Source organism: Tricharina praecox, assembly GCF_024521635.1.
Source record: "Tricharina praecox strain CBS 144465 chromosome Unknown BZA05scaffold_18, whole genome shotgun sequence".
Classification (NCBI taxonomy): Eukaryota; Fungi; Ascomycota; class Pezizomycetes; order Pezizales; family Pyronemataceae; genus Tricharina; species Tricharina praecox.
This window is the reverse complement of record NW_026250420.1, coordinates 62078-77925: the sequence shown is the minus strand read 5'-3', so window position 1 is coordinate 77925 and position 15848 is coordinate 62078. Positions and strand designations below refer to the sequence as shown.

The following is a 15848-nucleotide window of genomic DNA, read 5'->3' as shown; positions in this document are numbered from 1 at the left end:
GTGCCCCCCCTACGCATTTCCTTGCGGATTCGATGCTGGCCCTGCCCGACAGCACCGTATTATTATTTCCTTCCTGGCAGTCTGCGCCCCCCCTGTGTTCCAGCGCAAGCTTCGGCGTCAGCAGGCATCCCCCGCGACCCGCGCCAATCCGCAAGAAGCAATGGCTCGAGTATCAACTGCTCTTTCTTGCTTCGGAGCCTGGTCGCTTCTGATCGCGCGCGAGCCTTCTTGGCCCCTTCCCTGCACCGACTGGATGCACGCTTCTGTTTTTTCCGCTGCTTGCCCCTTACGGCGACAACGCTGAGGGCCAAAACGAAGTGGTAGGCACTCATAGAGGAGCACCTAAGCAGTCTAAGCAGGTACAGTGACCGCACACGCCCACCACCAGCAGCGGAGGTGGTTCGTTTCGTATCTTCTGCTCGTTCCTTCCTCCTTCTGCTTCCGCCGTCACCACCACCACCACCACCACCACCACCACCACCACCACCACCAACTCTCCTTTACTTCGTACACCGCCGCCGCAGCTCGTCCTTCGTTACTGCTGTAGCTGCTGCTAACTGTCCAGTAAACACAACACGCTCGCTCGCTCGCTCGCTCGCTCCGCCACCCCACCCACACCCATCACTAACTCGCCCCCCCGGACCCACTCTCACCGTCGCCTCCTCTCCTCCTCCACCTCCTCCTACCGCCACTGTCTCTGTCGCTGCTGATACCGTCATCGAATCCGGATCCCATCTCGTACACTCTTTTGATTGACTTCTGCTTGTTATCGTTCTCGTATTTGCTTTGCTTCGCTGCAGATCTGAGTACCTATTACACACGACTCCCTTATTATTTGTGGCCGTAGGTATGTCCTGGCCGATCCACTCACTGTCCCACAGCTTCAATTAACCTCGTCCAAGGGGTCAAACTTGAAACCTCTCGTAGACATCGTAAACAACATCGCCGTGCCAGACACCACCCTATCCGTTGACGTTCCAACTACCCGCACCATCGGTGACATCTGACACCATCGCACGTCTCCCATCGCCCATCGCATAGGAGGGGGGTACCTCGCGCTCAAAGAAAAAGAGAAAGAGAAAGGGGACCTCCGCATCGGCGGTCGCTGCTCACAACTCTAGCCCTCGGTCCATCGGCGTCGCCCTACTTTTCGTCACCGTACATACACTACAAACCCACCCGACCAAAGTACATACCCACATCCTGCGATCAACCACAGCAGGCTTCGAGACACAACGACTTCAATATGTTATTACGACGACTATTACCCGGTGGCGCCACATCTTCAATCACATCGATGCCGTCGATATTAACGAGCTTCATACTGCTAGCGGCTCTCACTGCACTGCCGGCCCAGGCAGCTGATGTGCTGGAAACTAGTGGCTTTTCGACATGTCTCGACGGCTCGGATATCGTGGTGCAGAGAATGAACATCAAGTACGATAGGGCCGCCGGAAAGGTGACCTTCGACCTGGCCGGCATATCGGAGCAGGAACAGAAGGTGCAGGCCATCTTGAAGGTCACCGCGTATGGAAGGGATGTGTACTCGACCGAATTCGACCCCTGTGAGAAGGGGATCGCGCAGCTGTGTCCAGGTACGCGGAACTCTGTGCTGACGAGATTTTTTTGATTTTTTCGTTATTTGTTTGTTTGTTTCGTTTGTGTGCTGACTGTGCGTAGTACCGAAGGGAACTTTCGCGGCCAAGGATGCGATCGATATTACTCCAGAGATCGCTGCAAATGTGCCCGACATCGCCTTCAAGATTCCGGACTTGGACGGTGTCGCGACGCTGCAATTGAGGTCCAAGTCGGATAATGCCGAGCTCGCTTGTCTGACGTCGGTGGTCGCCAACGGAAAGACCATGAACGTGCCGGAAGGAAAATACATTTCTGCGGGTATCGCGGCGGCTGCGCTACTGCTGTCGGGAATCTCGGCGCTCGGCGCGGGTGCTGGGGGAACGGCTGCCGGCTCTTCACCGAACTTTGGTGACGTCCTGTTTTGGTTCCAGAGCATCGCCATGGATGGCATGCTCAGCGTGAGCTATCCCAGCGTCTACCGGTCGTTCACCGACAACTTCCAGTGGAGCACTGGTCTCCTCTCGTGGGACAACATGCAGGTGTCGATCGATAATTTCCGCGCAGGCACGGGAGGAAACACCACGGAAATGTCGATCGAGTACCTGCTCAAGAACAAGACGCTGGTGTACGATCCGAGTTTCGCCAACGGCACGTCGAATAAGGTGTCGAAGCGCGATCTCGAGTATGCGTTCGGGGGGCTCTGGGCGCGTGAGGACGTCAACGTCTCGGTCAACGGTACCAATATGGACGGAACCGCTGCCAACGAGACTGAGGCGCAGAACGACAAGGTCATGACGTATGTCCACGGTATTCAGGCAAAGGTCGAGACGCTCAGGATCCCGTCGGCGAATACGTTCATGACGGTGCTGCTCATCTTCTGCATCGTCATTGCTGCCGTCTGCGTGTGCATTCTGCTGTTCAAGGTTATCCTCGAGGTCTGGGCGCTGTTTGCGTCGTTTCCGAAGGCGTTGACCGGGTTCCGAAAGAGATACTGGATGTTCTTGATGACGACGATTGTTCGGATTGTGAGTTGCATTGGAATCTACGGGGTGCGGGGGATGGTGTGCTGATATCGAACAATGTAGATCTTGATCTTGTACGGCACTTGGACTCTCTACTGCCTCTACCAGTTCCGGAACGGTGATTCCTGGGGAGCCCACATCCTCGCCGGAGTCACGCTCACCACGTTCACTGCGATTCTCGGCTTCTTCGCGTGGCGCATCTTCGTCGTAGCTCGACACACCAAGAAATCGGCAGAAGGGCAGGAGCAGCTGTTCATCCACAAGCCGTACATGCGCAAGTACGGACTGTTCTACGACCAATTCAAGTCCAACTTCTGGTGGATCTTCTTCCCGTTGATCATCTACGCCTTCGCCAAGGGAGCGTTCATCGCGCTCGGTGACGGACACGGACTCATCCAGACGGTTGGACAGCTGGCGTGCGAGATGCTGCTGCTCGTGCTGCTGCTCTGGAATAGGCCCTACAACACTAAGGCTGGAAACGTCCTCAATATCATCATCTCCTGCGTCCGCGTGCTGTCTGTCGTGTGTCTTATCGTGTTTGTCGACCAGCTCGGCATCGCCGCCGACACCAAGACGATTACTGGTGAGTCTGACGAGTGATCCACCAAATACATTCTTTGCTGACCAACCCTAGGTGTCGCGCTCATCGCGATCCAATCCACCCTCACCGCCGTCCTCGCGATCTGCATCGCCGTGAACGCGATCTACGCCATGTGCAAACAAAACCCGCACACACAAAAGCGCAAGGAAGCCGAAAAGCTACGGGAGGCCGACCTAACTCCACTCGACGCGCGCAACTCGCTGCTCTCGGGCGCCTACGGCCGCGACGGGAAGGGTCACTACCAGCCCACCCCGCAGGACAACTTCTACTTCAACAACGATGACGCCGCGCAGAGCACCGGGACCATCCCGCTGCACTCGCTCGACCCCATGCATCATCAGCGCAACTACTCGGCTGCGTCCAAGCGCGGACTCGTCGATGCTGCCTCGCCCATGGCGATGAGCCATGTTCCGCTTAGTGGGACGACGAGTGAGAGACACACCGGCGCGTTCGATAATAGGAGGGCCCAGAGTGGCGCCTTTGATGACTTCTCCCACAGCGCTAGGCCGCCGCCGCAGGCGTACTAGCGACTTGGATACATAATTGATGTTGGTTCGCGCTTTCAACTTTTTCTTTTGGGTTCCTTTGTATGGGCTGGTTTAGGGGCGGATTGTGATCGTTTCTGGGCGGTGGGGGGTGGGGGGTGGGGGTGGGGGGTGTTTTAGAGGAGGAGGGGGGGGAGGAGGTGGGGGAGGAGGTGGGGGAGGAGCAGGAGCAGGAGCAGGAGCAGGAGCAGGAGCAGGAGCAGGAGCAGGAGCAGGAGCAGGAGCAGGAGGGAGGGAGGAGGGAGGGGGGAAAGTGTATAGTGGAATCACATCGTCATCTTTTGTTTTTTTTCTTGTCTTTTTCTTTGGGGGTTTACTTTATTTTTGCACCTTTTGCCTTTTTTATTGTATGGACGGGGAGGACTAAGGGACTGGGCTATATACCATTTCGTTGAAGTATGTAAGAAGCTTTGTATTGTACTGGCTGCCGGATGGGAGTGTTTGCCCTGCCTGCTGGAGGTGTTGCCTGCTGGGGTGTTTGCATGTTTATAATTCCAAACAAAAAAAAACCAATTAATGCCACCCTCTTCTCGTTCATCATCTCCTTCCCATATGTACCACCTCCACCACCCTCCCCACCACTACAACTTCGCCCCCTCCCCCCTAACAGGCGGATCAATCCCGACTTTGAGATGCTCACACACCATGAGCCTCTTTTGTCCCCCCTCCACCTCTTTCCCCTTGTCCCCCTCGACCTCCCCCCATATCTCCCCCCTCACAGTCGCCAACCGTTTTCCAATACTAACAACCTCGCACCTGACCTCCACCTTTTGCCCCAATTTCGCCGGCCGCAGGTAGGAAACGTTCAGACTCCGCGTCACGCCGGCGAACTGCCAGAACCCGCGCCGCGCGTAGGGAACGAGCGCGCAGGTTGTGCATACGTCGAAGATCAAGGAGGCCGCGCCGCCGTGCAGGTTGGACATACGGTTGGTTAACGTGGGGGGGATAACCAAGGAGAAGATGGTTAAAGAGGGGGTGCTGGGGGTGCTGGGGGTGCTGGGGCTAGGGGGGGAGGGGGACGAAGGGGTGGGGAGGGTGCTGGAGAGGAGCGTCAGGTGGGGGAGGAGTAAAGTGTCGAAGCCCTATTTCTTCTCTGTTAGCTGCTACTGAGGGGGACGGGGCAGCTGGAGGGGCTGCTGCTGCTACTACTGCTGCTGGAGCGGGGGGACTGAGGCAAAAGGGAGGGCAGAAGGGGGCGTACGTGATACTCCGGCTCGCGCGCGAACGAGAGGAAGTCCTCGATTCGCGCTTTCGGGTCGGTTATGCTCAGGTCTGCGCCGCGCAGGGGGCGGTCGCTTGCGCTGGTGAGGGAGGTTCTGGACATTTTTGGGTTTCTTTTGGGTCTTTTGGCTGTGAATTGGGGGTGGTGGAGGGAGGTTGAGGATATACTGAGTTCTGGAGTAAGTGGTACCTGGGACCTGGACAGCTGGGCAGCTACGGGTATGTATGCGTGCACTCGGACCGGGACCGGGTACGGCTACATACGATCGCGGTTCAACGCGTTGCAACTTGCGTCTATTCAACCTCGGCACAGGGTATCCTACTATTCTACACACTCGTGCTCCATCACTAACTATCACCCCCCACCACCACTGCACTACCACATAAACCGCATCCTCGCCTCCTCCCCGGGCCACTCAAACGTCCTCGCCAAGAACACTCCGATTGTCACCGCCCCGACAGCCGCATACCACGCGGCCTCAACCCACAGCCACCTTCCACGCACGCTCACATGGCACCTCCACAGCGTCCACGCGGTGATGAAATACCTGGGCTCGACGAGCGGGGCGGAGACTAATGTTGCAGCCGTTGCCGCGCCGAACAGCAGCATCCACGCGGCCGTAGTGCTGGCGGTCGCGGCGCGCAGCTGCAGCCACAACGAGAGCACGTACGCCGGCACCGGCAAAAAGAATGGTAGTCGCAGCAGCACCCGCCGGAATACGTAGAAGGTGTAGTGCCGGTTGTCAGCGAGCAGGTAGGGGTGCAAGATCGTGTTGTATTTTATTGCTGCGGCGAGGAAGGCGGCGAGGAGCGTGAGGCTTAGCGCTTTGGTGGGCGTGGGGCGGAGACTGGGCAGGATGGGCAGGAGGAGCGGCCAGCTGAAGAAGGACACCGCGCCCGTGAAGTAGAGGAGTTGCGGGAGGTGTAGTGACGCAACGTGTGCGCTCGCGTCGCCAAGGACGATGGTGAAGTTGTTGGTGATTAGGAAGGCGAGGAAGGAGGTGAGTGGGATTAAGAACGGTGCGAGGGCGTTGAGGGTCACGACGGGGTTGCGGAGCGCGGCGAGGAGGAGCGAGGGCGGCGTGGAGATGAAGTCTATCTCGTTAGTATATCTACCTACGTAGCCACTTCAAGGGAGCGGTGCGCAGCATTACCTCCGAGCACGAGCTCAGCCGAAATCGGCGGATTATACACTCCCGCATCCACCTCCTGCAACCTCGTGACCAGCCAACCCGCCGCAATAAACACCGTCCACACCACATTCGTCTGGCGGAACCACAGACTGAGCCAGGCAAACACGGCGGCGGCCCACGGGGACCTCTTGAGCGTTGCCAGATACGCGGCCAGCACGAAGATGGTGCTCCAGACATCGGTATAATACAGCCCGCCGAAGAAGTACAGCAGCGGGAACAGCGCCACGTTCAATGCCGTCTGCGCATTATCCGCGTTAGTGGATGCACCGCGGCGCCCGTGGATCGCTTGCTGGATCCGGTAGATGAGCACTGGCAGTGGCACCGCAACGCCGAAGGCATTTACTGCACGCAGGAACGATGGCGTGCACGCGTCGAAGAAGGACAGCGGGTAGCTGAGCAGGTACAACCCGGCGGGTGTGGTCAGTTTGGGGTCCCACACGTCGAATGCGTCGCGGCAGTAGGCGAGTGCTTGCGGGATGTGGAAGGCTTCATCCTGGCGATGTTAGCACCACCGCTGGACGCACTGGATGGAGGCACGAGTACTAGATATGGCTCGGGAACGATCCGGTTGATGCTGTAGCTCGTAATCGCGACTGCGGCTGAAAGGAATGACAGCCGGAGAAGTAGTGGGTGCATTGTCAGTGGCGATCGTGATCTTGTCACGTTGCCTGAAGCTCGGAGGTGTTAAAGTACTTTTACTAGCAGTATCGCGTCGCGCGTTAAGCATCCTCGCGCCGGGTAAGCTAGCGTGAGCTAGCCTTTAAAGTTGAACATGCGTTTCTCGAGCTCCTGGGTACATATCTCTTGGGTATCAACCAGCTCCCGATAGCTCCCTAGCGCATGACTCATGAGTCGGAATACCAGCAGGCCGACACCTATAATAGCAATGGGTACCTATCACTATGTACCTCAGGACCTGCGCTGCCTACGCTGTTTTGGACTCTGGAGCTGACTGCTGCAACTAGCAAGGTCCCCGTGTCGTCAATACGAGCTTCGACTATAAAGACATTACCAGCTAGCGGCGATGAGCGACTGCACAGTAATAGTATGTAGTCGTATGAAAGTAACTAGTACCAAGTAGAGGGAGGAGGTACTTATTCCCTGCGTCCTAGCTCGCAACCACCGTGAGCTCCCAGCGCTCATCCCAAGATGTCACTCATCCTGCCGACCGTCCTGCTCGCCCTCCTCAGCGGGCTCCTCTACCACCTATACCTCTACGGCCAGAACCTGACCATCGCCCGCCGCATCGGCCTCCCGTACTTCTCATCCATCATTCCGGACAACAAGACATGGTACTTCATCGCAATGAACATGGGGCCGCTGTTCCATTTGCTGCCCCACCGCCTCGCCGCCTACGTCAACTTCACCACGTATCTGAGACGCTGGCACTCGAAGTACACCGTCCATGAAGAGGTTGGAGATGTCCTGGTTATGATCACGAGTGGCGCTATGCATGTCTACGTCGCCGATGCCGATGCCGCCCAGGAGGTGCTGAATGGCCGAGGGAGGTTTTGGAAGCCGAGTTGGAATTACAGTGTGTACTGATGGAGGGATTGGAGGAGAAGGATGAATTGGAGCTAATACAGTGTCGGCGTAGGTCATCTCAAGCTGTTTGGGGATAATGTTGTCGCGGTAAGCATCCCACTCCCGCTGTCCTGTAGCTACCCGGGAGATCTGACTTCGTACACAGTGTGACGACACCACATGGGTCCACCACAGAAAACACGTCGGCCCGCCATTTAACGAGCGCAACAACGGCCTGGTGTGGACACAAGCCATCGCGCAAGCGACGGGGATGCTCCAGTCCTGGCACACCCAGCCGCCGCTAGCCGACTACGCCGCGCCCTCATCCCCGAACTCACTTCTCGTCAGCAGCACCCTCCGGGATTTCCGGCGGATAACCCTCTACGTGATCTCCAGCGCCGCCTTTGGAGTGAGCCTATCCTTCTCCACCGGGGTCGACGCCGCCAACACCGGCGGAGAGAACGCGTTCTTCAGCGATGGCACACCGCCGCCGGGCTACTCTCGCTGCTGGCGCGCCGCACTCGAGCACATCAGCCTGCACCTGCCCACGATCATCGCGGCGCTGTCGCTTCCCGCGTGGGCGTCGCGGGGAGCGCGCAAGGCGATCGCCGACGTTGAGGGCTACGTCAACGCGCTGATCCGGCGGGAGCGGGAGAAGGTGAAGGAGAAGGGCGCGTCCACCGCAGGTGTAGGTGGGGGGAACCTGCTCTCGTCGCTCGTCCACACCCACACAGAAGACGATGGCGGCACCGACACGCTCACTGACCGCGAGATCATCGGCAACACGTTCATCTTCAGCATTGCCGGGCACGAGACGACGGCTACCACCATGCAGTACGCACTGGTCATGCTCGCACTCCACCCAGAGGAGCAGGAGTGGTTCCTCAACCGCCTCGATGAGCAGCTCGCCGGGCTGCCGGAAGACCCCAGCCAGTGGGACTACAAAGTCTACGACCGCCTGGCAGTCGTCCGCTGCCTCATGGTATGCACTTCCCCCCGCTCCCCCACCCCCGCTAACTAACACCCCCGCTAACTAACACCCCCAGCTCGAAACCCTCCGCCTCTTCCCGCCGGTCCCCGGCCACGCCAAATCCACGCTCACGCCGCAACCGCTCACCTTCCGTGGCCAAACGCACCATCTGCCCGCGCACACGATGGTAACGGTGAACGCGGCGGGTCTGCACCAGCACCCCTCGTACTGGGGGCCACATGCCTCCCGCTTCCAGCCGGCGCTCTGGGACGCCACCAACAAGACCAGCCATCTCGCGCAGTTCCCGCAGCCGGAGGGCGATTGGGCCGAGGCGCCGGGGTTATACAGGCCCAGAATGGGCAGCTACGTTCCGTTTAGTGGCGGCCAGAGGGTCTGTCTCGGACGGAAGTTTGCGAGCGTCGAGTTTGTTGCTGTCGTCGCGGTCGTGATGCGCGGCAGGAGGGTCAGATGCGCGAGGAAGGGGGCGGAGACGCAGCAGCAGGCGATGGAAAGGGTCAGGGGCTGTGTCGATAGGAGTACTGGCCTCATGGCGCTGTGTATGACTGATGAGGTCGGGGTGGTGCTGGAGGAGCGGTAGTGTGAATAGGTAGGTAGGGGTGCTGTTGGGGGGTTGCTTGGAGTAACTCGCCTTTCCTACCCGTTCTGTTCGGCAGAGGATCTTGGTGGAACCTACACCATTTGTAACTATCATTGGAGCGGTTGAACCGTGGTAAAAAGTACTTCGGTAAATAAAGAAAAAAGAAAAATTTCGACCGTGATCCATGAGGACGAGTGATGCGCTGTGTTTAACTGTAGCACTGGCGGGTGGAACTACTTGAGTCTGGAGCCGTGTGATGGCGGAGGAGGCGGGCAGTCTCGAGTACGGTCTCAAGAACTACTAAAACTACCAGAAGTGCAAGTCCCAGCACCAGTACCAGCAGGCGATCAACAGTCGACTCACGGACGTCGGAAGTGCAGGAGTTGTACCTACATATGCCACACGCAGCACGGAAAATCTCGGCCGTATGATACATAAAAGTCATTCAATTCCTGGGACAAAGAGATACGTCTGTCTGTACCTATGTGTGTATCCATCCCATACTCAAGTCTGCCCTGCCTACTAGGAAGTATGCAGAATGAACCAACAAAAATAAATTCGTTTTCAGTCCGTCCTAAACCCTCAGCGTGATCACCCGTGATCAGTTATCGTCACTGATCAATTATCGTCACTGCCTCCGGGCTTTCTTCCCACGATGAACCAGCTATTCACTGAGTATTAGCACCATGCACCACGCAACGATCAATTGGGAGATTGGGAGGATGGGAGGAAGTGCATGTACATCTTGTTGTAGCAGTGCTGGCGCACATCCGCGCCGGCGACTGCAGCGGCCTCGCACATAGCCGTAGCCTCCTCGACGGTCATGCCGCCCAGGCGGGTGAAGAGTGCCATTCTATGCATGTCAGTAGATCCAAGGGGAGGGGGGAGTCGTGTGATCGCATACCCATAAGCGTGAAACCCCGTCTGAATATTAAGCAATCCATACCTGCCGATCTGCTTAAGGACAGGATCCTTCGGCCAGGGGCTCAGGAACTGTCTCCTCTTATAGCACTTCACATCGACGAACCCCGCCTTCTCAACATCACGTATATACTCGTCCATGAGCGGCTGCTTCCGGCCGAACGCGATCTCGGCCAGCTCGTTCCACTTGTTGTAGTACTTTCGCAGCGCGCCGTCCGCCGGCAGAGACCCGTCGTCGCAGAATATGTCGCAGTAGATCTCGACGATCTCGGTGTACCCGCCCGGCTTCGTGTGCGTGTAGATTTGACCGAGGTACTTGTCCCAGTCCCGGATCGTCTGCGCCATGAACCGGCTGTGGATCAGGTCGAAGTGGTCCGCGGGCCAGGTCCACGTGTTTTCGGCGTCGTCCTAGGGATGCGGTTAGTGGATGGGGGCGAAGAGGGGGAGGCGGACTCACAATTTCGAAGCGGCAGTTGGCGAAGGTCCAGGTTGGCTGGATGGGGGAGAGGTCCGTGCCGATTACTTCTGCGGAGGGCCAGGTTCTGGGCGTGTTAGGGGTTGGGTTCTGAATGGAAGGGGGAGATCTAGAGGCTTACTCGGCGGCGTCGAGAGCCCAGATACCAGTGCCGGTGCCGACATCGAGGATACGCTGGGGGTTCTGGACGGGGGCGAAGGTGATGTTCCCGCCGGCGGAGAGGAGGCAGACTGGGACATCCTATTAGCAGTTGTTCCCACACGAGGAAAGAAAGGAACGCCGTACTGTGGTGGTGCAAGTCGATGCTGCAGACAAGGATACTCGTATTAGCCACGGGGTGTACTTGTCTGTCTCGGAGTCGTGGAGCTTTGCATGTACGTACCGATCCTGCTCAGTCTCGTCGTTCGGGAGAGGATATTTCCCTTCCAAATACCGATGATACCGGCGGCCTATCGATCAACGCCGCGTTAGACCAACTCATAGTTTCCCCTGTTCCTACACACGGGATGGATATGTACCATTCTCGAAGACGTAGTCCTGTAGTGTAGAGCTCAGACTTGTCGTATCGGTGTCACTGTGCACGGGTGAGCGCAAATCCCATTCACAGCTGGCGGGGGGTGCATACACTCCAGAGCCAAGAGCGGAGTCGTCCTGGAATCAAAACATTAGCCATCGTGGGGGAAGGGAAGGGGGGAGTCGGAGGCGAAGATCGGATGGAGACGAACATCACCGCTATCAGCCTCGATAACGCCGAGGTCGATGGGCGCCGTGGCAGCATTAGTAGAGGCAGCCGCCGGTTCAGCGGAAGCAGCAGCAGGAGACGCAGCAGCAGGAGCGGACATGATGTTGGATTTGTCTGTATGTAGCGAAATTTCTCTCGCAAAGAAAGGAGGGGTATCCACTCGCTTTATGGGATGGGATGGGACGGTGGCGGTGAACAGCAATCCATTCAAAATCAAACCATGGGGCTGGTCCTACAGATGCTTCTGCATGCGCGGTACTCCAAGAATACCGTACCCTACATACATTCCTGGCTAGAGAGATACAGTGCATCGCGGCCGCTATTCAGCCAACCAGCCAACCAACCGCCGTCCAGCTGTGACAGAAAGATAGTCCCCGACCCCGCAGTCAGTCGGTATCCATGGCAGAGTTCCCCGCTCACGCAGGTGTGTTGGAGACTTGGATATGTGGTGGGTATATGCACATCTTAGTAGGTATATGCACTTCCTAGCTCGCCCATGCGGTAGGTATGCATAACACCCGCCCGATGCACGGCCGGCCAATAATAGTTAAAGTCGGCTCTCGCCTAGTACAGTTGGGGAAACCCGAGGACGCCAGAGATGTTGGTTATGCCCACCGAGAGACTCGAGAGTATCATGGGACATCACTCAATTACGGGCCACGGCTGGATTGTGCCCAAGCGTGGGTTGTATGTAGATAAGTGCTCTAGATAGCCAACTGTTTCTTCTCCCACCAAGTAGAGCTGGTGCTCGGTAGATGGTGGGGAACTCGCAAAAGGAAGGAAGGAAGCAACGATGGCCTCCATATCCCACGAGACATCTGACGCGGCGGTGTACCTAGCTCTCTAGTCTACTAGTACTCCCATTCGACCGTTCACCGGTACGGGCCTGTTGGAAATCCTCAAGCTGGGCGCCAACTACCATCAACTTTATGCACAGCAATCAGGCGAGGAATACCCAAGTTCCTGCCTACGTGTGCGTGCGCATCTGGCTCGAAATGTAGGTATACCTAGTACCTAGATCTTCGTTCCCAGATAGTTACGGATGGACAAAAGCAGGCAAGAAGCGGGGTGCTCATTGTTCAGGATACCGGAAGCCCTTAATAGTGGAACAAGTGTACTCGAACACAGTCATGTCAGGAGCATTACATAGAAATCGTGCGGTTACATAGGAACCACGTTGCCTGTACCGTAGGCCAGTGGTACTAGATACCAGTAGTCGCCGCCGCAGGGATTCATCCAACCGATGTCCAGGGCCGAGCCGAAGCGCTAACCGGCAGCCACCAAGAGTGTGGCGGCGTGACCAACGCATCCATCCGCTGCACGTCTTTCGGAAGTGTGGTGGTGGTGCCAGGTTAAATGTTTAGCGAGTTCCGAGCATCGAACATCGAGAATCGAGCACCGGGGGCTTGGGATGGGAATAAACAGAGTACCGGTGTGTAAATATGTGGACGAAAATTGAGTAGAATTCACCGCCCTGACGGAAAGAACTGGATAAAACCCGGGTTTCACTCAGAAATAGCCATTTTCAGCCGTAGATAACTGTAACATCCCGACCACATTTTTTTGTTAAAAACCCTCATGGACTACAATAAGACCTCGGCGATTGTGTGGATGGGTTTATAGTTGTGGTTTAGCAATGTGGTGCGGGAGAAAAGTTGGTGGTTACCAGGTACTACTAGTACCCCAGCTTTCTGGATGGGAAATCCAAAGTCACATTTCAACTGCTGCATAGCATGACCTTGTACGCCATGAATCCGCGATAAACGTAGTGGCCTTTTTGTATCGATGAAACCTATTAGCAGTGATCATTCCAAGACCTCTGGAGTCTGGAGTCTGTGAAAGATACCAAGGTTTCCCGCCAAGTAAAGCCGGCCCCCTGGGTAGGCTTTGATTGTGTGGAAATGGCCGTTTTGGTGGAGAACGGGGCCCGTCCAATCATTTTTGTCCCGTTATCCCGTCGAACTTCTCTTAATGGAGTGACTCTGGAATCATATATTCTCACCCCATAGACTCGGATACCTACCGGTAGGTACCGAATAGAAGTTTGTTTTTTGTGAAAGCACCGACTGACCGAACTTCACACTGACAGATGAATGAATGAATGTGTTCCATTGAAGCTATGTACTAGTAGAACAGGTACCGCTCATGAAGCAAACAAACATTAAAATAAAATAAAAAAGGAAAGAACAGAAACAAAAAAGAAAACGAAAATGGTAGGTGGGAAGGAGTATTAAGGGAAGGAGTATTAAGGCAAGGAGTATTAAGGGCAGGAAAACGCAGGAAACAACAGAAAATGTATCATCGAAAGGGAATGGGGATGGGAGTAGCCGGATGCGGGGAACGGGCACCTCCAGCTTCCAACTCTTCCCACCCCCCCCCATCACAGGCCGCTAACACCTGCAATTGGCCTTATATATAGATTTCATCCTGGCTGAGCACGCTTCTTCACATTCGGGACAAAAATCGTACCCGTCACGGTCAACGTGGTATCCGGCGGCAGCGGGAGGAGCAGCGGGAGGAGCAGAGCTGGCAGCAGCCTCCCTCATGGCAGCGTTGAAAATCTCAATGATGTCCATAGTGGCCCAGGGAGGGTTGCTAGCCGGAGCTGCAACCTCCTCCTCCTCCTCCTCGCTATCGTCCAGCGTCAGGTCGATGAACATAGGAGCCCTTCTTGCGGGGGAAGAGGCGTCGGCGCTAGAAGAAGCGGGAACACCAGAACGAGCACCAATGGCGATGGTGTTAGAAATAGCAGCCTCACTGCCCGTAGGCGTCGACGCGGTCGACCTGTCACGAACATCCCCTTGGGGCATCGGATCGGAGATGGTGGGGGTTCTCCTTGCGGGAACGGCGGCAGCAGTGGCGGAAGCGGCGGCAGCAACCTCGGCACGGTACAGTGCACAAACCTCCGCATATACCATTTTCGGCACCTTGTCGCTCACGTATCCATCGGGCCTGATATCCTGCATGCAGAGGGTCCTCCATGGACCATTTGAAGCCGGCGGACGGGGGGCTGTGTCATAATATCTACCAGCAGGTGTAGGAGTCACGGCTTCGGATCTGTCTCTCCAGACTTGTTCGGCAGCAACCGTAGCAGCAGAGGGTGGTTTCTCAGGCATCGTCAAGCACGGCTTCTTCGCCTTCGTTGGCGGCGGCCCCACCCGGAGATCATATCCGGCACCCACATCTGTGCGCCTCATTGGTGTCTCGTATCTGGTAGAACCTGGACCATCCGACTCCTCCTCGCTGGGCACCTCTACTGGATCTTCGGCCCTTGGTCGCTTACTGCGGCCCGCTTGTTGCTGGTGCCACATGTATCGGGGCTGACTTCCCAGTGAAGCATCGCGGGAATCAAAAATTTTGTCGTTATTTTCGGGAAGAACATCTACAAACACATAGTGCTTGATGTTGCTGGGGGGGGTCTTCATGGCAAGGTGTTTCTTTTCCGTATTCTTACTTGAACTGGCCCGAGCTTGTGAGCGAGTATCTCCAATATCGGTCTTCGCCATATCTTCAAACGCATACTTGTTGTTAGGAGATAATCCGCCGTTAGGATGGGTGCGGTGGTCTTTGTTTGAGGAAGTCTTCTTCTGGCTCGAACCTCCATGTCCTTTATGCGGGATCTTGACAGTGAACATTGAAAATGTGGATTTGTCCAGATTACTGTCCGCAGCGGGGGGTCTAGTTGTCTGGAGCCTAGAGCCGCCAGACGGGCGTTTAGCTGTGGTAATGTATCTCACTGCTTGAATATCAGCTTATGCACGGGTTTGCATCGCGGACGGATCACAACAGAAATGACATACCCGAACCCGAAGGTGACTGGATACTCTCCGGTGCTGTTTCAGACGATGGTAGCCATCGCGGTCGCGGTCGATCTGCCATGGTCCGTTATTATCAAATTCGCAGCCAAATACAGCTATACAGCTTTGGCCCTTGCGCAGCTAAAGGAAACCGGATGCCATCCCATTCCATGGAACAATTGAAGCAAATCATGCTCCATGGAGTGTCTGTATTCCTCACAGCGAGCCCAGGCAAAACTCCCACAAGTTCTCCAGATGTATTTTCACCTAGGAGAGAGCAGAGGGGTATGATTCACTTACTATTCTTATTCTGGTCTTTCATGTCTATCAAGAGGTATGAGTGACAACAAGTGTGGTGAAGTCTTTTGTGGTAGCGATGGTGATATCAAAGGCCGTAGGTAGTTGTGGTAGCGGAAAAGTTGAGCTGAGAGGTTGAAGTGAGAGGTTGAAGTGAGAAGGAGGTGAGAGAGTTGGTGGTGGTAGAGAATCGGAGGGCTGCACAAAAACTATTTGGGTGTGTGGGCTACAACGTGAAGCCCTAAGTGCTTCGACCCCAAGATTTGAACGGCATGTGAAGCCCTATTTGCTTCGACGACAACTTTATTTGAGCGAGCTGTCGTTGTGACCACTCCACTAGTTGTCGTTGTCGCCCTTTGAGATT

The 15848-nt window shown here is 56.1% G+C and overlaps 6 protein-coding genes across 6 annotated transcripts; 2 read left to right on the top strand and 4 right to left on the bottom strand.

Annotated features, from left to right (window-relative positions):
* Nucleotides 1–1246: 1246 nt before the first annotated feature.
* BZA05DRAFT_426260 (uncharacterized protein) lies at nucleotides 1247–3728 on the top strand (the record flags this gene model as incomplete). Its single annotated transcript, XM_051486000.1, has 4 exons — nucleotides 1247–1595; nucleotides 1681–2603; nucleotides 2664–3183; nucleotides 3235–3728. 4 exons carry the CDS (start codon nucleotides 1247–1249, stop codon nucleotides 3726–3728), a joined length of 2286 nt encoding a protein of 761 aa, XP_051337882.1.
* Nucleotides 3729–4267: 539 nt separating this feature from the next.
* On the bottom strand, nucleotides 4268–4740 carry BZA05DRAFT_402745 (HotDog domain-containing protein). The gene has a single exon (XM_051484142.1). The coding sequence runs from the start codon at nucleotides 4667–4669 to the stop codon at nucleotides 4328–4330; it is 342 nt and encodes a 113-aa protein (XP_051337881.1). The 5' UTR covers nucleotides 4670–4740; the 3' UTR covers nucleotides 4268–4327.
* A 466-nt stretch (nucleotides 4741–5206) lies between these two features.
* On the bottom strand, nucleotides 5207–6898 carry BZA05DRAFT_87301 (alpha-2-glucosyltransferase Alg10). The gene is made up of 3 exons (XM_051488732.1): nucleotides 6704–6898; nucleotides 6122–6653; nucleotides 5207–6062 (listed from the first exon to the last, which is right to left on the bottom strand). Exons 1-3 carry the CDS (start codon nucleotides 6794–6796, stop codon nucleotides 5344–5346), a joined length of 1344 nt encoding a protein of 447 aa, XP_051337880.1. The 5' UTR covers nucleotides 6797–6898; the 3' UTR covers nucleotides 5207–5343.
* Nucleotides 6899–7309: 411 nt separating this feature from the next.
* On the top strand, nucleotides 7310–9252 carry BZA05DRAFT_419948 (cytochrome P450; the record flags this gene model as incomplete). The annotated part of the gene is made up of 4 exons (XM_051485618.1): nucleotides 7310–7694; nucleotides 7758–7792; nucleotides 7851–8666; nucleotides 8731–9252. 4 exons carry the CDS (start codon nucleotides 7310–7312, stop codon nucleotides 9250–9252), a joined length of 1758 nt encoding a protein of 585 aa, XP_051337879.1.
* Nucleotides 9253–9619: 367 nt separating this feature from the next.
* On the bottom strand, nucleotides 9620–11697 carry BZA05DRAFT_402735 (S-adenosyl-L-methionine-dependent methyltransferase). Its single transcript, XM_051484141.1, has 10 exons — nucleotides 11374–11697; nucleotides 11274–11299; nucleotides 11167–11222; nucleotides 11031–11097; nucleotides 10934–10953; nucleotides 10770–10878; nucleotides 10631–10715; nucleotides 10157–10581; nucleotides 9995–10105; nucleotides 9620–9916 (listed from the first exon to the last, which is right to left on the bottom strand). Exons 1-10 carry the CDS (start codon nucleotides 11488–11490, stop codon nucleotides 9871–9873), a joined length of 1062 nt encoding a protein of 353 aa, XP_051337878.1. The 5' UTR covers nucleotides 11491–11697; the 3' UTR covers nucleotides 9620–9870.
* A 2073-nt stretch (nucleotides 11698–13770) lies between these two features.
* On the bottom strand, nucleotides 13771–15269 carry BZA05DRAFT_446326 (uncharacterized protein; the record flags this gene model as incomplete). Its single annotated transcript, XM_051487072.1, has 3 exons — nucleotides 13771–13787; nucleotides 13840–15126; nucleotides 15191–15269. 3 exons carry the CDS (start codon nucleotides 15267–15269, stop codon nucleotides 13771–13773), a joined length of 1383 nt encoding a protein of 460 aa, XP_051337877.1.
* Between the last annotated feature and the right edge of the window lie 579 nt (nucleotides 15270–15848).